This window comes from Oryzias latipes, chromosome 24 (genome assembly GCF_002234675.1).
Source record: "Oryzias latipes chromosome 24, ASM223467v1".
NCBI lineage: Eukaryota > Metazoa > Chordata > Actinopteri > Beloniformes > Adrianichthyidae > Oryzias > Oryzias latipes.
In genome coordinates this window covers 4,502,835-4,522,964 of record NC_019882.2, presented here as the reverse complement: position 1 = coordinate 4,522,964, position 20,130 = coordinate 4,502,835, and the positions used below count along the sequence as shown (strand labels likewise).

Below are 20,130 nucleotides of genomic sequence, written 5' to 3'. Positions count from 1 at the left end.
ATTTTTAAACCGACTTAACTAAAAAAATGATTTATCTTAACTGAAGCAAATAATTAAGTTAGATCAATGTAAAAAAGTTTATCTTTCCAACATCCATACGTGGTCTTATCACCCTCTCACGGTGGAAAAAGTATTATCTGAGCTTCTTCATCCAATAAATCATCTTCAAATGAACACGCCATGCTGTTTCACCTCTCTGAAAACAAACTAACCTTCAACTAAACCTGCTCCAGACCAGGTTATGTTCAGAGCATGAGTTGCTATGGCAACATGACATACACTGAAACATACCTCCATTTCTGGAACCGAAAGCTGAGGTTATCACTTCCTTGGCCTCAAACTTACCGTGGTAACTAGCATAACCTGCTTTCTGGAATACCCCCCCTGAGCTTCAGCTCCAGTGTTGACATTCTTTTGACTATCATAACTCTGCAACTGCAATAAACCTAATTCTACCTTAGCCTGTCACAGAGAAGAGCATCTTTGTGCCGTTAAGCAGCTAATGTAAAGTGTTGCATGGCGGCGCAGAGCCGAAACGAAAAGCCGCTTTTCTCCACGTCAGAATCAGTTGATTCACGGTCATTGTGTAAATGGCGGAAGAGTTACGGCACATGTTTTCTTTTGGTGTCACCGGCGACATCTCTGGTGCTAAAAGGTTAAAAAAAAACTTTTCTGTGATGTGTCTCAGAAAATGGTTTCACCGGAATTTCCAGATTGAGTTTGTGATCCAAAAAATCAAAAAAGTACTATTTATGAACAGTAAATTAATAGAAAAAGTGTCAACATAAAGTTAGGGATTTGACACAGAAAAACAACCATGCATCTTTCTGTAACCATGTTAACAGCCTACCCCCCCCCCCCCCCCCCCCCCAAAAAAAATCTGTTCGCTAATGAAATTGAAGAACAACCACAGGATCAATGACCAGCACAATCTCCACAATCTAGGACCACAAATAAAGTAATCAATTATAAATTGATCAGTTCTTCTGGTGATCAGCGTTTTTCTCAGACAAACTGCTTTGTTTTCTGTGATTTGTAAAGAAAAGAAAAAAAGTGTATCCTTTGTTGATAACGAGATAACTAATTCTGTTATCATCTACCATCTCTTTATCACAAGAAAACAAGCAAAAAAATGTAAGTTAAGCGAGGTCGGTTGTTTTCGGCCTCTGCGGGTTGTGGTCAAATATTTTTTGCATTATACCTGGGCTCTACCCAAATTAGGCATCACCCAAACTACTGAAGTCAGAGAAAGATTCATAAAGATGCAAAAATGATCAGTTGAGAAACACATGATTTTGTTTTGATGATGAATGCTTTTGTGAAGTTAAATCTGTTAAATATTAGGTTATAAAACACCAGAATGTTGCCTCCAAAATGATGCAATTTTTGCAAATTATAGCAAAGAGCATGGAATTTTGGATGCCCAACTATTTTTTCAAAGGATGCCTTAATTGTTCTATTGAATTTTAACTTTAAATTACCCCTGCAGGGCACAAATATTTGATGATTTCCCTCTTCTTCTTTTTTTTTTTTTTGAGTTTTTTTTCAGGTATTTCAGTAATTACTGCAAACTAAACAGACGTCTCCCAAGAAAAAGACACGGAGGGCTAACATCCGAGCTGTCTGTCAGATCTGCATTGTACAAAGCTTCTAGCACTCCCCTAGCACTCTTCAACATGCAGAAATCTCTTTCAAAATATGTTTAAAAAGGCAACAAAAAAAAGACGCAATGCAAGTTGAAAATACCTCCCGCTTGAAAGCATGCGCACACATGCATCCCCTCACAAAGAGAGTCGGAGCAAGGCTGACTCACACTGCTGTGAAAACACAGAGGAAAGGTGGGAGGATGACATCACAAACTCTGCAGAAGAACAAGTGCCTTAGAGTTGGACTCTTTTTTTAAGCACGCACGCACACACACACACACACACACACCTGTGCATGCGCAAGTAAACACAGTACTTCTCGGCTACCTCTCAATCAAGCCCCCTCCACACATGCAAGCAAATGCACGCACATCCAGAACATTCCCTCCACCAGAAATAACACTGATTGTCCTGAGGAGACGTTTTTGATTTCCAGCTTCACATGGGGGCGACGTGGGCAGAGGCAAGCTGGTGGTTGGCCAGGATGCGGTTCGGAAGCACATGATAGGATTTAGGGGCTGAGAAAAAAATAGATCCTAAAAAAAAAAGAAAAAGAGAGAAATGCCTTTCAATTCAGATGTGAAACAACACTGATCTCTTTCACCTGAAGTCAGGGTGCAGTCCTGCACATTTCTGATGTAATCCCAACATGTTAAAAATCATTACAATATAAGAACTCTCTATTTTGTAATGCTTTAACACGATTAAAGAGAGAAAAAGAGGATTAATGCTTGCTGATGCATTCACAATGACTTCCATGGCAACGATCAAAAATAGTTATCCAGACTGACATGAACAGGAGTAAAGCAAACACAGTGACTGGCTTTTTAAAAAAATATTAATTCATCTTCAAATCTCAATTCATCAGTAAGGAGTTTATTGGATTTACATGTTGCATTTCTGTCATCATGCTGTCAGGTAAGAGAAATTAAGACTGGAAGAACTGACTTGAATGGATTCCTGTGAATCCCTTTGATAAAAACTGTCCTGTATTTATGAAGTCAAATCTGCTGAAAACTGAATCCACTAAAGGGTATTTAAGACATCAATGTCAATTTCATATTAGCTTAATAAACTCATATTTAATCTGTTTTCCCATGGAGACAAGATGCAGCACTAGGAGCCCTAATGTGATTTTACTTAAGTCTTAAGTCTTTTCACCTTAGAAGAGAGGTTGCAAGAGTTAAAACATATCAGCGGCAACGTCTTTAAGAGCATTTAAATGTACAGTTCTGCTTATTTGGCAAACATGTGTGCATTATCTCACTTTATAAGATGAAGGAAAAAAAGGCATTTTTACATCTTCCATGTTGTTTTTAAATCTATTCTAAAAAGATCCTGAATGAAGTCAAACTCGTCAGTCTTCTTTTTTATATTTATCTATGCAGCCGTCACACAACAAATGCCACCTGTTCTGTGTCTTCTGCAAAAACATGAAACATCTGATTTTTCTAACGCTTGGGGAAAAAAACACGTTATTTATTATATATTGTTGGCTCATTCCATATTGAGTTGAAATGATGAAATATTTGAACATCTGTCTCAGAAACAGAAACACTCCTATGAAGTCGACTCTCATTTTGTCTGCAAAAAGACTGAGGTTATTGTCGAAGACACAGCCTGATGAAGCGCCACGCAACGGAGGGAAAAACATCCAAAAAATGAAGTGATTCAGTGTAGAATCTGGCTGTACAAGAAACCCTCCGCCTACACGGCTACATCTGAATGTGTGACTTGGAGTCTATTTTCTCTTCCCATTTTTCTGGCTGGCTGCAGCTATAGAGACACAGCTCTATTTGTAATGGGGGGGCTCTGGCCAGGATGCTTGGACGTGAGGGACCGGGGGTCTGGGTCTGGCCTGCAGGATGCTGCAGCAGTTAATTAAAGCTGATGGGCAGGTATTTCAGGATGAGGAGTGGGTGTGCTGGCTGAGCGGCCCTTCGGCAGCATGCAGTCATCCTCATGAGTAATGCTGGCCGTGAACGTTTGAGTGTGTGGAAGAAGAAAGCCTTTGATGTGGTTCATTCCTTTGTTATGACTGGCACTTGTTTGCGGTTCTGATTGTGTTTCCTAGTGAGACGTCTCATTAATTAAAGTGGAATTAAAATTTCATCTGATGGATGTGAAGTCAGAAGCTCCTTTGGATAACCGTGAGATATCGAAAACCAGACTAGCGTGGGCTTCCTTCTCTGTGTTTGTCTTGATAAATTACAAAGTATTGTTATTTAATTTGTTGCAGTGTTGTGTATTTTGGAACTTTTCAGCCATAGGGTTTTTGACATTTGTGTTTTAGCACAACATTCTCCACAGCCACTACGTACATTTTGTGCATATGGCACGGAGGAAACTTGGTTGTGCGTGGAAATACGTGGAAAAAGTATGAATAAACCACGCTAAGAACACGTAAATCAATGTAGAACATGAACCGTGCGGAATTATTGTGCTTTTTATATGCAATTCATTTTTGATTTGTGCGTCAATGTGATATGTGCACTGAAGAGTTTGTTAGACAAATGTGGAATGGTCATGGAAAGCCACAAATTTGTGTATCCATCTTGCAAAAATCATGCATGATTGCGTAAAATTTACGGAATAATTGCGTATAAAATATCTTAAAATACACTTAAACTGGGTAAATCTCAACCGACCAAAAAGTCTGAACAGTTAAAAACAGAATTCACGTCAAGACCCAACGGGAGAAAACCTTGACGGACATCTGAGAGCATTGACGAATGACGTACTCAAGAAACACTTATGAGTGGCGTAGATCACGCATGTATGTGTGTGTCATACGGCCTTCGAGAACAATTAGGCATGAGAACCGCTCACTTCCTGTTTAATGTAAGGTTCCTTTAAGCAAATGCATTTTATAACTAGAAGGAGCTGACGTTTGCAGGGTTGAATGCTTCATTGCTGAACATTTTAAGAGTTGAATGGTGAAAATAGCTGAAAAATTGTAAAAGGAGTTAATGGGCAAGAAATTGCGAAAGGCGCTTTATGGCATTCAACCCATAAACGGCAGAAATAAAGAAAGAAAGAAATGTTCAAAGTTGACCATAAATAAAGTGAAAACAGCACAATAACAAAAAAAGATTGATTTATGAAAAATGCAAGCGCCGGGAATCGAACCAGCGAGCTTCTGCACCACAGAGAGAAGCAAGGATTCTAGGATTCCCTATGTATTTCAATGGAAGCAAAAATCCTGGAATATCTTGAAAAGTTCAAGGATTTGAAGGACCAAAAGCGGAAAAATTGTAGAAAGAGTTAAGCGGGAAAAAATGGCGGAAGACACTACAACAAAGAAAGAAAGAAAGAGAAACAGGAAAACAATGGATGGAATGCTTTATAGCATTTACGATAACAGTATGCAAATAAGAAAATAAAACAGTTTGTTTTATTATTTCAGATGATGAAGGACATCAATAAGGAAAATTAAGCTTAAAAATGATTGATTTGGGCTGCAAACGGCATCATCTGAATTGGAAGACTGCTGGGAATGCGTTTAAAAAACATGATTGAAGTAGGTCTCTCAGGAATAGTTGTACACTTCTAAGTTTTAAAATGAATTAGAGACTAAACTTCCCTCCGAAAAACCTGTCTAATGTTGTGTGATGTTTACACCTTTTTTTTAAACCCTGAAGGCAAACTTTGCTTCAATTTGTCTTTTCGAGCTTTCTCTGCTATTTTCGTCTGAGCAAAAGATCAGATAACAAAAAAGTATTTTATGTTTACATTTGCCGTTTAAAACCAGCAAAAGATTTTCACGTTTTCCCTTAAAACACTGAAAGAAGCTTTATCTATTGATCTATTTTCAAAGTGTTAATTATGATCATGCTGTTTTTAGCCAATATTTAAAAACCTGTGTCGTTTTCTTGTCCATAGTTTCTGCAGAGCAGTCGTAGTTCTTTAGAAATTTGCCTCAGAGTTATGGAGTTAAGCCTCTCACAACCCCAACCTAATATTAACCGTGTAACAACAATGGCGAGCAATATGGGAAAAATCCTGCGCTGCAGTTCTGATTCAGATTCCAGCTCAGATGAGAATAACCAAAAAGCAAATGGATCTATTCGTCTGCAACTGGATGCATCAGAATGGAGCAGAGCAGCGACCTTGTGGCCCGTCCAGCCGCAAATAAGCTCTTTACTAAACCCCACTTTTTTCATTTGTTCCTGATTCACAACAATTTAAATAACGAAATACTCAGAAATGCAGTTTTAGGCTTAATTTTCTTTAAAATGCCACAAGAACATGCAGACAACACCAGAAACACAATTTTCACCAGAGAGGGTCTTTAACATATAATGACTGACATTATCAACTTTTCCTGCATTCACATGAAACTTTCATGTTAAAAAATGTTTTCAAATCAAGAATTACTACTTTTTGACACTCCTTGTTGAATTACCGGGTAAAATGATGCAGTGTAGCAGGAAGGGATGCTGCCATTCTATTAAGATTCAAGATTCAAAAGGTTTATTGTCATGTGCACAGTAAGAAACAGGTTTCCCTGCACAATGACATTTTTATTTTACTGTCTGCTCCAAATGCCAAGGTTAAGTTAAATAAAATAAAATAAAGATAGGAAGTAGGATACATACAGGAAACTGAAAATTCACGAACATTAATAAAAATATAACTATCTAAAAAAAAGATGTCGTGCAAATTCTAAATGTGCAAGAACAGTAATAATAAACAGTGGTGAACAATGAGGATGTGCAAGGTGCAGTTTGTTGTTCCAGACTCCTGTCAGCTGTTAAACACAGTTTTACCTGCAATCTTCTATTGTCATCTTGATGAACTTCATGCCTTAAAAGGGAAAATAAGAATCATTTGCAACCATTTTTGTTATTCTAATAGTGTAACTTCAATCAAATCCATGAAAATAAAGCAAACATTTTTACTTGGAAATGCATTCGGTTAAAATTTGACGATGCAGTTTGGGTTCAAAGTTCAGATTTAAGCAGGCATATTCTGTTTTTGTGAACCAAACAGTAAGTTAAAAAAACAAAATCTCATTGGAGGCACCTTCTGCAGCCGAGCAGCCCCGCATCATGATACTACCACCCTCGTGCTTCATTCCATGGTGCTTAAAGATCAGCTGCTTCTTATTCCTTTGTTTATAATAAACTTTCATCATTCATCAGATTGAGGAGCATGTTGCAAGAATATGCGAGTTTCAAGTGAAGCTTTTTTGAATCGTTTTTTGCTGAGAGCTCAGAACTGGTCATTTGTAAATCACTAAAACAACTGTCAACCTCTTTTCAAAGATCTTTTGTATTGTGAGGATTATTGTGTTCAACCTGTTTATAGAAGCTGTTTTATATAGAACCGTGATTTTGAATGATGCAGTGAAGAAAATAAGTATTTTTTTCAAAACAAAACCCTTTTTTCAAGCATGTAGTATTTTTTTTTAACATTGTGGAGTTTCAGACACCCGTTCAGACTGCATCACAACAACTGCATCTTTTAAACCTACCTCCTCCCTGCGTGCAGACGATGCACACGATGCATATGCATGCGCTGTACATGAGTATGCAGGGCAGCTCGAGTGTCTGCGCCTCATGAGCTGTCGCATCTCTCGCACAGACAACAGCTCCGCATGAATATTCATCATCGTGGTGATGTCGCCAAAAAAGCTCTAATGAGTTCACAACTTTAACAGCTCAGATGAGGCGATGAACAACAACCTATTAAATTATTTCTGTTAGAAAGGGGAAAACAAAGCATTAATTCAAGAAAAAGAAAAAAAGCCCCCACACTAAAAGGGGAATGTTCTAACATCCGGATAACTGAGATGTGACCTTAGCTTCTCTGTCATAATGATGCTTATAGAAAAATCTGACTCGGACTGAACACTTTTACTACAATAACATTTCATTTTTTCCACATAGAAAACCAATACCTTTCCAGCAAAATTACTGTCAATGTTTGGCTCATTCAGAGTTTGCTTGTATTAAATACCAATGAACTCCTTGAGAACGGCCACAGACTCTAGGCGGATTAGACACAGTTTTTTCATATTTCATTAAAAAATATGGTAATTTCCGCTTTCCTGTCTATTTTGATTCCCAGTTGATGTTTGAGAAATGAGCTAGATTGTGGCAGAAGAACAATTTGAACTTGGACCGGACTTTGGACACGCCTGATTTCCCGGTTTGCAACAGCTGCTCTGTCAAATGTATCCGGTAAATCGAGCCTCATTTGGTTCTCCATCTTTTCAGTCTGCAGCCAGAGACTGGAGTGGTTTACAAAAATGGATGCTTTTCGTTCAAAAGAAATGTTTTGTTTTAAAAAAAAATACTGTTGTACTGCAGTTAAATGATATCAGACCTGTTATTGTGGATGTTTTTTGTTTGTTTCACATTTTCTGGTCCATGGAAAATAAGAAAATTGTTCTTAATCTGTCTTGTCTGGATATATAAAGGTAAAATAAACCTTTAGTAAGGTACTTCTGCCAGGTAGATCTCCAAATTTCACCCCAAAAAAAAGCACAACGCTTGCTTCTATCTGCAGGAATTTACTCATAAACATGTGACAACTGTTTTCAAGCAGTAGCATTTCGCATACATATCCAAAAAATACGTTTATTCCACAAATAAGTGAACAGATTCCAGAAAAACAACTGTGTTTTCTCTAGAGTTTACATCATACTGCCATTGACACACAGCACAGGTTAACACTTGCTTTCTTTCAGTATCTTTTTAGGCATATAAAGTTGGAAAAATGTACATTGTGTTCCTCTTATATATGATGGTCATTCTGTGTAAACCCTTCAAGAGGCAACTCTGGTCTAGTATGCTATTTTTGATTTCAGTCAAACGAGTAAAAACTTCACTGAAGTTGCTATCAGAGTTAAAAAAAAAAAAAAAAGCAGAGTATCACATGCAAAGATCCCAGTTGCCCCTCGGAGAAACTGCGAGGGGAAAATAACTCGACCTGGGGAGAAAGGACAGAAAAAACTAACAAAAATTTTCACAAAGTAAATACTTTACATGCGCCCCTCTATATTAGAAAAAAGGGTATCCAAGTGACCTTAATAATCTATAACGCTTTTATTATTTACAATGCAATACAGGCAGTTATCAATCCAGTTTCCACAGACAGAACATAGAAAAATACCTTCTGTTTTGCTACAGGGAACCTGAATAGTTTTGCCATATCTTCTTGCAGTGCCCCAGGCGGGGGCACATGACTGTTTACCAGCTGCAAATTGGTTTAAAGAAAACACAACAGTGGTCTAAAGGCAGCTGCAGTTACAACAGACACCAAGAGAAAGTGGAAAACACAGAATCGTCCTCAGAATGTGCTTTTTTTTTACGCTGTTTTGCAATGTAGGTGGTGCCCTCTTGTGGCCAAAACGTGGCACTGCTTTCAGACCATTGAGCTGAAACAAGAAAAAATTTAATCCATGAAAGAAACCAATTGTTAAATTAAAAAAATGCTTTTTTAATTAAGAGCCAAATCTTCAAGTACAAGTATCTGCATTAAACCAAATTTAATTTAAACATTCTTAAACTGAGAAAGTTCAACCAACCATCCACAAAATGCCATCACTATACCAAAACCCACTATTTTCCTTAACACCAGCATTGTTTTTGTTGGTCGCCAGCCGCTCCATCGCGGAGCCCCTCCTCCTCCTCCAGAGCGGCGAGGTTAAGCTCATCGTTGAGGGACATCCGGAGAAGGTCCAGGTCTTTCTTATTGGCTGCCAGGACTCGCTCAGCAAGCCGTGTAAAAGTCTGAAACAGAGGAAGAGGTGGAGTCATCCTTTCTTCTAACGTTCTATCGGGCCGTTTCTGCGTCTTCCTTTCACCTCACCTCTGTGATATTATGGTTGGTGAAGGCACTTGTCTCAAAGAAGTCCATCCCATAATTCTGAGCCAGCTGGAGCACAAAACAATTGGATTTATTGAAACTTTTTCTAAACATTTCAATTCAACCAAGTGCGATGAAAGGAACAGCTGATTCTGATCCGATTTAATGGAACTAAACAGTGAAGCTTTAATTCAAACATTTTTCCAGATTTGATGGGAAATTGAGATTTTGATGTAGCCAAAATGAAGATGTGAAATGTAGATGTTAATGATCCTTGTCTTCCGATTACCCCCAACTGTGCATTTGAGCGTCATTATTTATAGTCAGGGGGGCACAGGTGCTGTAAAAAAATAAAGTAAAATAAATAAAATTGCGCAGGATGAAAAGTAGCAGCATGCATGCAAAATTGTGTTTTTATGTCATTCATGGTTGAATATGGATGACATGTGGAGATAGTTATGCTGAAAATGTCATTTCTGAGTTTTTGTTTTTTCCCCGACTGTGAATCAGGAACAGACAAAATTATATGACGTGTTTAAGACGTAAAAAAAATGCCAGGTGAGGCACAAGCTCCCTGCTCCGCCCAAATCCAATGCGTCCATTTGCGGACAAATAGATCTATGTAGGTCTTCGTTTTCCCTCGTCTGAGCTCTGGATCAAAAGGGTACGGCTCCAAAATCGCTTTAATAATGTTAGGGGCTGAAAGCTATCAGGAGAGAATGTAGACGGACAGATGATGGGAAGTATGGGCAGGCTTACTCCACACCAACCAACCGTTTACCCCACAACTCTGAGGTGAATTTCTAATGAACTACTGCCGCTCAGCAGAAACTATGACAGCTTTCTTAATTTGGCCTAAAAACAGCATAATCCTACTTTAAAGGAACGTTTTGAAAATTGTTTTAAAAAAACGATCAGTGGGATTTTGAGATTTCCTGGAGGAAGACGGACTTTTTTTTTGCGGTGTTCCTCCACCCACCTCCACCTTCAAAGAAATTTGCGGCAAAGGAAGCGGCTGCAGGAGATCAACTGGCTGCAAACAGATGACGGATGTGGTGCAAGACACGCCAGGAAAATCTCACAAAAACGGCGCCTTTTCACACATAAAAACGTCAGCCATCCAGCTTTTGATAGACACAACCGAGTTATACAGTCATGTTTTTGAAAAATTAGAGTATATGTTAAATGATCCACGCATTATTCTATTTTGTTCCTACTGTGAGGTGGTCCTCCTTTGAGAACCAGGCCAAAAAATATGATGTGCATCCCTTTTTATAACCTAATATCTTCCATTCGCTAGGATTAATGATAAAAATCAGCGGTTCAGAGCTTGAATATTTGTGAATTTTGGCTCTTTGACTCACCTTGACTCCTTGCTCAGTGGCCACCTGCCTCTTGTCCACATCATCTGACTTGTTACCCACAAGGATCTTCTGGACCTTATCAGGAGCATACTGCAATATGTTCAGATTGAAATGTCAACTGAAGGCAGAGGGAAATGTTAACATGATTAAAATGATGAAGGAGATCCTCAGACGACACATTGAGACAGATTTAAAGAGGAAATTGTGTTCATAACGGCTAAATTATCGCTATAGGAATATTATATTCTATAATCATATATTTAGCTCTATAATCAAACCTAAAGCTCCGGTTCTGCACGCTCAGATCCGTCACTTTGAAATATCAGCAGAAGACGCCTCCCTTGTTGTTGTTTTTTCATGACTCACCTCGTCCACATCACTAGCCCACTTCATGATGTGCTGGAAAGATCGCTCACTGGTGATGTCATACACCAGAAAGATCCCCTGAAAAAGACACACATCCTCAGCCTTTTTTCCTGTAATTTTGGATCACATTTCAGCCTCTTCCTACACTGATATTTAACTGAAATTGGACCAGGATAGAAATATGTCTCCAAACATAAAAACGTCCCCTCCTGGAAAACTTCACATCCTTTGGAAAGGATGACTCTCCTCACACGCTGATCTTAATTGGAACAAGGACTGAGCCCGAGTTATTCTTGTAGCCGTAACGAATGTAACGTCAGAAACAGATTGGATTTGGATCGGTGGCGCTCCCGCCGGCAGCGTGACATTAACAGCGGGTGGGCGGGAGCAGAACCGGCGACGGAAGGCTCAGATTCAGCCACCTGTGCTCGTCTGTAGTACTGCTTGGTGATGGTCTGGTACCGCTCCTGGCCTGCAGTGTCCCTGGAAAACAGATATACATTTATGTTCTATTACTTAGATGCGTTCAAAACAAGTCTAAAAAAATTCTAATTTTTACTCGTTTGTCTTTAAAGCATTAACACTAATTTGCGCACCATCTCTGTATCAGATAAACACCATTTTATTATTTTTTATGCATAGAAAAATCCAGTAAAAATCAGATTTCTAATGCAAAAAATAAATAAATATTTGAATCTTTACTTTGTCGTCCTCCTCAACAACTTTAACAAGTATTTATCTTTTCAAAAAAATGAATAAATAAATACTTTTTTTTACTAAATTTGCCTCAAAAACATCAAAAATAAATGCCAATTGAGTGTAGAACGCTAAGAGACTGGTTCTTTTAGTATATTTGAATGTCCCTTCCTTTGCTGCAAACCTAATTTATATAGAAAAAAAAGAACCATCACAATTTATAGACATTAAAATAATAAAAAAACACAAACAGAAATGGAGGCTTTCCATTCATCTTCTCACCATATCTGAATGCGTACTTTGACTCCATCTATTACCAGCGTCTTCATTTTGAAGTCGACTCCTGCACGAGAGAAGATCTGGTTCAGATGTCTTCATAGCGACTGACCGGCTCAGTCACCAGCAAAACACAAACACACAATGGCGGTTTGTTAGGAAAACCAGACACAACTTTCAAAATAAAAGCATTAAATCACTAACTGCAGCCACGTCGGATTCACAGATACTTAAAAGGACAAATTTGTTTGTTTTTCCTCCAAAATGAGACTAATTCGATAGAAGAAGCACAGCCTCGGGGCCTCTGCTGCACCCTTTAATCACTTAGCTCTTGATCTGAATGAACCTGCCACCTGAAGCAGCGGGAATCACGCCGAGGACGATCGATCGGTTTGGATGGAGGGAAGAGGGGGGAGCTCACAAAAGCCTGCTACCCTGCACGGTGGGGGGGGGGGGGGGGGTTGTGATCATGAGGAGTGGGGCACAAAGGTGGAAGAGTTTTATTAACATAACTTAAAGAACTTCTGGATTGGAATTTTCCTCCAGGAAAGGTTTCCATGGCAACCAATCACAACCAACAGGGTGCAATTCCAACTCTGTGAGTCGACATCTGCGGCACACAGATGTATATATGTATATATATATATATATTTATATATATGTATATATATATATATATGTATATATATATATATACAGCCGGCTGGGTAGCTCGGTTGGTAAGGTGCAGGACTGTCATGCAGGAAACCCGGGTTCGATTCCCAGGGCGGAATGAACAATTAATGGCAATGAAAAATGGGGCAATTACCATGACAATGGAAATGGGTCAATTACCATAACAATAACGGGGAATTAACATCACCCAGTGAGGGTCCTTGGGCGAGACCCTTAACGCTACCGCCTACCTCACAACATGAGAGACAATGAACCACATGTCATGCCGGCTCAGACGTCGCCCGGCCAAACAAGGTCTGCGTCAGGTGCTGAGGGACCAGAGCACCCTGATGGAAAGTGGGCTACTGGAACAAGACGGAAATGGACTAGATGTGAGAACAAGGTTCTGTTAGAATGCTACTACTCAAGTAATCCCACCCAGAGGGGTTACATGCAGAGAATGTGGAATGAATGGATGCTTCGAAACCCACAATCAGGGCTAACTGCCAAACAACTGGTAGCCCAGTGCTCTAACATCCACAAACGGCAACGCCTATCACAACTTGAGATTGAAGCAATACAATACAATGCCACGGGAGAGCCAGAGCAACAGGTCAGAGACCCTGAGATTGGGTACACAGCCCCAACAACCACAATTACACTGAGCGAGGCAGCAACTGACCTGAAAGACAAGATCATGTCTACAATGAACACTAGGCAACCCCGACACCAGCTACAACGGTTAAGTGATGGACCGCCTGAAAGTCTACTGGAAACTGTGAATGAAGCATTGAGGGCAATTCCTACCACAACCATCACAGAAACCAATGAACTGGTTTACACTTCAGCAGCAGTGATCCTTGAGATGCTTGGCTATAAGAGCAACCATGGAAGAAAACAGTACCCACCATGGAAGCAACGGTTAGAGGCCAAAATCAAGGCAACTCGGAAGGATGTGAGTAAGCTGACAGAGGCTCAAAGAGGTACAATGAGAAAGCAAGTACCTAAGAGATACAGCCAGATGTCCATACCTGAAGCACTGGAAACTGCCAAACAAAGGCTCCTAGCCTTGAGCAGCCGCCTAAAGAGGTACACAAGAGACAATGAAGCCAGACGAATAAACAGGCTCTTCGCAACTCAACCTGCAAAAGTGTACGCTCAGTGGCAGGGTCAAAACAGCCGAGCAGACCCACCAAGGCTGGAAACTGAACAGTACTGGAAAAGTATGTGGGAGAAAGAGACAGCACATAACAGCAATGCCCAGTGGCTGGTCTCTCTGAGAAAAGAACATAGCAACCTCCCTGAACAGAATCCAGTAACCATCACAGTGGCTGACATCCAAGAAAGAGTCTCAGGTATGAAGAACTGGACAGCACCGGGCCCTGACATGATACATGCCTACTGGCTAAAGAAGCTTACCGCACTCCACGAGCGCCTGGCAGCACAAATGAACCAGCTGCTTAGGGATGGGACTCACCCCGAATGGCTAACGGAAGGGCGAACGATCCTGATCCAGAAGGATCCCTCAAAGGGTGCAATCCCATCCAACTACCGGCCAATAACCTGTCTGTCCACAACATGGAAGCTCATGTCAGGCATCATTGCAACCAAGATAAACAGGCACATGGATCAATTCATGAGTAACACACAGAAGGGCATTGTTAGAGACTCCAGAGGAGCCAAACACCAACTCCTGGTCGACAGAACAGTCGCCCAAGACTGCAAGTCACGACACACCAACCTGTGCACAGCCTGGATTGATTACAAGAAGGCCTATGACTCAATGCCACACACATGGATCACTGAATGCTTGGAGCTGTACAACATCAACAGGACTCTAAGAGCCTTCATAGGAAACTCGATGAAGCTGTGGAAAACCACCCTTGAAGCCAATGGGAAGCCACTTGCACAAGTGTCCATCAAATGTGGGATATACCAAGGTGATGCTCTGTCCCCACTGCTGTTCTGCATAGGTCTGAACCCCCTCAGCCAAATAATCAACAAGACTGGCTATGGATACCGACTCAGAAATGGGGCCAACATCAGTCACCTCCTCTACATGGATGACATCAAGCTATATGCTAAGAGCGAGCGTGACATTGACTCCCTGATCCACACCACCAGGATCTACAGTACTGACATTGGGATGTCATTCGGGCTCGAGAAATGCAGCCGGATGGTGACAAAGAGAGGCAAGGTAGTCCACACAGGAGGGGTCTCACTCCCAGAAGGAACAATAACAGACATCGAGGACAGTTACAAGTACCTTGGAATTCCCCAGGCAAATGGCAACCTGGAGCAGGCAACAAGGAAAGCTGCAACAGCTAAATACCTCCAACGAGTAAGGCAAGTCCTGAGAAGCCAGCTCAATGGCAAAAATAAGACCCGGGCAATAAACAGCTACGCACTGCCAGTTATCAGATACCCTGCAGGAATAATAAGATGGCCAAAGGAAGAGATACAGACCACGGATGTTAAAACACGAAAGCTCCTCACCATGCATGGAGGGTTCCATCCCAAATCCAGCACACTGAGACTGTATGCTAGCCGCAAGGAAGGAGGCCGAGGACTAGTGAGTGTAGAAGCCACTATCCAGGATGAAACATCCAAGATGCATGAGTACATCAAGCTCAAGGCCCCAAATGACAGTGTGCTCAGTGAATGTCTGAGGCAATGGAGAGCAGAGGACACAGTGCTGGAGGACAGATCCTCATGGAAGGACAAACCCCTGCATGGGATGTACCACCGGACCATAACTGAAGTGGCTGATATCAAGAAGTCCTACCAATGGCTAGAGAGGGCTGGCCTACAGGACAGTACTGAAGTGCTCATCCTGGCAGCTCAGGAACAAGCCCTGAGCACCAGAGCAATAGAGGCTCAGATCTACCACACCAGACAAGACCCAAGGTGTAGGCTGTGCAAAGAGGCCCCTGAAACAATCCAGCACATAACTGCAGGATGTAAGATGCTGGCAGGGAAAGCATACATGGAGCGCCACAATCAAGTGGCTGGAATAATATACAGGAACATGTGTGCAGAATATGAACTGGAAACCCCAAGGTCAAAATGGGAAACACCTCCGAAGGTGGTAGAGAATGAGAGGGCAAAGATCCTGTGGGACTTCCAGATCCAGACTGATAGGATGGTAATGGCAAACCAACCAGATATTGTAGTGGTGGATAAAGAACAGAGGAAAGCCGTTGTGGTGGATGTGGCAGTGCCAAGCGATGGGAACATCAGGAAGAAGGAACATGAGAAACTGGAGAAATACCAGGGACTCAGAGAAGAACTGGAGAAAGCCTGGAAAGTGAAGGTGACAGTGGTGCCTGTGGTAATTGGAGCACTCGGGGCAGTAACCCCCAAGCTGGAGGAGTGGCTACAACAGATACCTGGAAAGACCTCAGACCTCTCAGTCCAGAAAAGCGCAGTGCAAGGAACAGCTAAGATACTGCGCAGGACCCTCAAGCTCCCAGGCCTCTGGTAGAGGACCCGAGCTTGGAGGAGAAACCACCCGCGGAGGGTGAGAGGGGCGTTTTTTTTTTTTTTGTTGTTTTTTTATATATGTATATATATATAGTGATTTAATTAAATAAACACAGTGGCCAAATTTGACCCCATGACCCCCCATTTTTCTACTTCCACTCTCTCAAGTTTTCATTGTAGGATTTTGCGTGCACTGGGAACATTCATAAACCCCATTCAAATCATTAAAAGGCCCACTCCGCGTTTTCCAACAGTCTTTTAAAACTACTGTTGTTTTCAAGGACATAGTTTCTGCAGAACGGCAGGAGTTCATTAGATATTTACTTGTGAGCAGCCCCGCCCCCCGTTCCATCACCCATAACTGAGCTCTCTGTTTCCAGCCTCTCCCGCCAGCTTGGAGGAGGAAAGCCAAGACCCTCGTGGATCTGTTTGGTTGCAATTAGATGCATCGGAATGGAGCAGGGCAGGGAGCTTGTGGCTCCGCTCAGCGTATTTTTCTATGATCTTTGTCAAGTGGCACTTTTTCGTCTGCTCCTGATTCACAACGATTTGAATTAAAGAAATACTCAGAAATGGAATGTTCATCTCTTCTATCATCAGAAAAAGTCCACAAAAGAACATACTAAAACCCACCTTTCATCATTTTCATGGGTCTTTAAAGTATTTATGATGTACGCATTGGTAAAAAATATGATTCTTGACTTTCTGTATCCTGACAGCAAAAGCTTAAACAGCAGCAGGATGACAGCCTGACCTTCCAGATGAACGAGCGGCGGCTGGCCGAGCGCGTTACGGCAGACGTGACCATGAAGACAGCAGCTTATTGAGATGTGATGTAGAGGCGTGTGTCAGGCTGATATTTTGGAGGCAGCAAAGAGCTCCAAAAAGGAGTCGGGTTAATAGACCGCCGAGGCTGCGGCGAGCGAGGTTAAAGCTCCTGAACCAAAACGTAAATCACCTCAACAGCCCTCTAAAGACCAACAAACCGTGACCTGGGAAATAAAACAAGATCTCTCAACAAAAAGAGACTTAGCAGGTCAGATTTGGCACAAATCTGATTTAAACAGAAGACATTTGCAACAAAGGGGTCTGATTTTTTTAATTTTTGCAATTAGTTTAGTCAGTTTTTTTAAAAACTGAAATTAGAAAATAATGAATTAGATTGGAAATGCAGTCAAATATCAGAAAGTGCATCTTCAGACCCTTTTTTTTAGGTTTAGAAATAAATAAATGGCCATGAATTAATAATTGAACAGGTTGAAAATGATAACAAGAAATCTTTTGGATGTATAATTAGTTAATTACTGCAAAAGGATGAGTTAAAGTTCCAAGCAAAGATGAAAAATCATGACAAACATTTTATAAATGTTTATGGTGAAAAAGTGAATGAAATGAAACCTGGTTTTATTTAAAATAAAAGGTCTTGTCCTGGTTTTGCTCTGATATCTTATTCGGATTGCGCCCACCTGCAATGCTGGATGCAAAACTCTGAATATATCAAATGCTTGCGAGTACACAGCTATTTAAAAATACCTACTTTTACACCAAAGCATTAAAAAAACAGAGATATAGTCAGCATAACTATAAAGTTTCAGTTTTTTTCTGCTAAATGAGATCTAATGAATTATCTAGTGGAAAAGAAGATACATTTCTCTCAATTTCTGAGTTTTTTTTTATCCTTCTGCTCTGTGGTACGATGCAGGATGACGGTCTCTGCAGTTATTACCTAAGAACTTCAAAATAAAAGACATTTTTCTGATAGAATTAAAAGAAGGTTTGCAAACCTTTTGGGTAACAACTGGAAAAATCCTCTAAAACCTCGCAAAAGCATTAAAGAAAACACCCACACCCACTTTACATTTGATTACAATCGTGATACTGTTTTATTTTTTTTTACTTTTATGGGAATTTCAGCAATTGTTACACAGCCAAACTTTAGTTAAGAATTAAAGCAATGTTGGGGCCTTGCCACCCCCTCACTGGCTGAGCGGCTGCTACACACCCCTCACTCTCCCATTGTGCCTCTGGCACCCCGGTCAGAGCTGCACTTAAAAATTTATTCAAAAAAAACAAAAAAAACCAACACACTGTTTTCCAAATGGTGGCTTTTATGTTGGTTTGATCTCCATAGCAACCATGGTATTTTTTGGTCGCCTGGGGGTGACAAACAGGTATATGTAATTTTTTAGAAGATCTCCTAAAGTTCTTTTTTTGTATTTCCTTGGCAACGGAGGTTTATGTTAGCTACACCCACACTGCTAATATAGTCATATCATATGCAATATTATTTCATTCGGCTTGAGCCAGGAATTCACGTAAACACATTTTCACAATATTCCAGTAATAAAGGTGCGAACAACAAAGGAAATGCCACCTTTGTGAGCTTGCACACAAACATTTTCCCCCCCAAGTAGCTTCCTTGTGATGCTCAAGGAGTTAGGAGGATCCAAGTACGTGTTTAATTTTGTAAAAGGGACTTTTTTTTATTTTTAAAGAAAAATGTTGGGTGCTTTTGAATTTTAAGGAGAAGGAATTGCGAAAACAAAATCTTCCAAATCTAAGGGGCATTGAAAAGCTTGTGTTCTTTCTTCTTCTAGTTTTATAAAAACACAGATTTCAAAATAAAAGCAGAAAATACATTAACTTTTCAACTCCATATTTTGTGTTCTTTATTTTGTGTCAAATGACTGCCAACCTGATGGGCAGCGACATTTGACCCTGCACTGGTGAGTGGGTGTGTCTGTCCCATTTTGCTAATCCAGCCTGAGAAAAGCTGCTTTTACTCTGAAGAGTCAATAAACAAATGTAGGTGAGGCAGTTGCTCAAACATGGTGCAACACAAAACATTTTATTGACAAACCACCTGAAACTTAAAGTCCTGACATGGGTTTGAACTGGAATGCATACTGAGACTGTATTCAAATGAAAAAATTATGAGTATTGAGCATCTGTCCAAACAAATGTATCGATCAGAATTACAAGAAAATGCATTTATTTTTGTGGGGCCACAATTACATTTTGTTGGCTTAAAAAGAGAGAAGAATGGGATGTGAAGAATGCATGCATCAAAACACACATAATGGGTTATAAAAAAGAGAATAAATGAATAAATTTGGGGGTTGAAGGTGCAGAAGCTTACCGATAGTCGAGATGTGAGAAGGGTGAAATTCGTTGTCTGTGAATCGGCATAACAAACATGTTTTCCCGACCCCAGAGTCTCCGAGCAGCAGGAGTCGGAAGAGCACGTCGTACTGCTTAGCCATGCTTTTGTTTTGTTGATCGCAATGATGGATTTTTTTAGGTTCAGCTATTATTATTAATTTTATGAATCAAATATCGACAAAGGCTAACTGGGCAGTAAGTGGCCAAATCCCTTCCCGCCTCCTTCCCATGTCAGCAGAGGAACCCCATGAGGCCGCGGCTGAGCTCGGTCTCCTCCCGCGGTGCTGATGCTGCGGGGCCGGTCAGCACAACAAAACAGACGCGCTTCCAGTGGGTGCGGCGGAGAGCGCAGGCGAAGCGACGGGGGGAAGGTGCGCTTCCGCCGAGGATTTTCAGCATAAAACCGGAAAGTGTTTTATTGTCTTCAAAATTGGATTAAAAATTCACAATTAATTTGTCGATTTGAAAAAAAAAGGCAAAAGTAAATGCCGTTTCACAAGCTTTCTACAAAAAAAAAATAGAAAAAATTAATATCCTACATATATGAAAACTTAGACACAAAAAGTACATTTTAAAACATATTCACCGCTTTGTTGTGAACTTTTGTAAATATTGTCTTTAATGGTCACCTCTCTGTTCTTAAACAATGTTTTTATTATCAATTAATG

The 20,130-nt window shown here is 40.5% G+C and overlaps 1 protein-coding gene across 3 annotated transcripts; it reads right to left on the bottom strand.

Annotated features, from left to right (window-relative positions):
* Nucleotides 1-8,210: 8,210 nt before the first annotated feature.
* On the bottom strand, nucleotides 8,211-19,814 carry rab15 (RAB15, member RAS oncogene family). Of its 3 annotated transcripts, none has more exons than XM_011491490.3 (8): nucleotides 19,440-19,814; nucleotides 12,170-12,230; nucleotides 11,614-11,674; nucleotides 11,192-11,269; nucleotides 10,826-10,915; nucleotides 9,465-9,530; nucleotides 9,181-9,385; nucleotides 8,211-9,030 (listed from the first exon to the last, which is right to left on the bottom strand). In XM_011491490.3, exons 1-7 carry the CDS (start codon nucleotides 19,561-19,563, stop codon nucleotides 9,224-9,226), a joined length of 642 nt encoding a protein of 213 aa, XP_011489792.1. In that variant the 5' UTR covers nucleotides 19,564-19,814; the 3' UTR covers nucleotides 8,211-9,030; nucleotides 9,181-9,223. The 3 variants fall into 3 exon arrangements, with proteins under 3 accessions (XP_011489792.1, XP_011489793.1, XP_004083456.1); XM_011491491.3 differs by having other exon boundaries at nucleotides 9,216-9,385; XM_004083408.4 differs by having other exon boundaries at nucleotides 8,211-9,385.
* Between the last annotated feature and the right edge of the window lie 316 nt (nucleotides 19,815-20,130).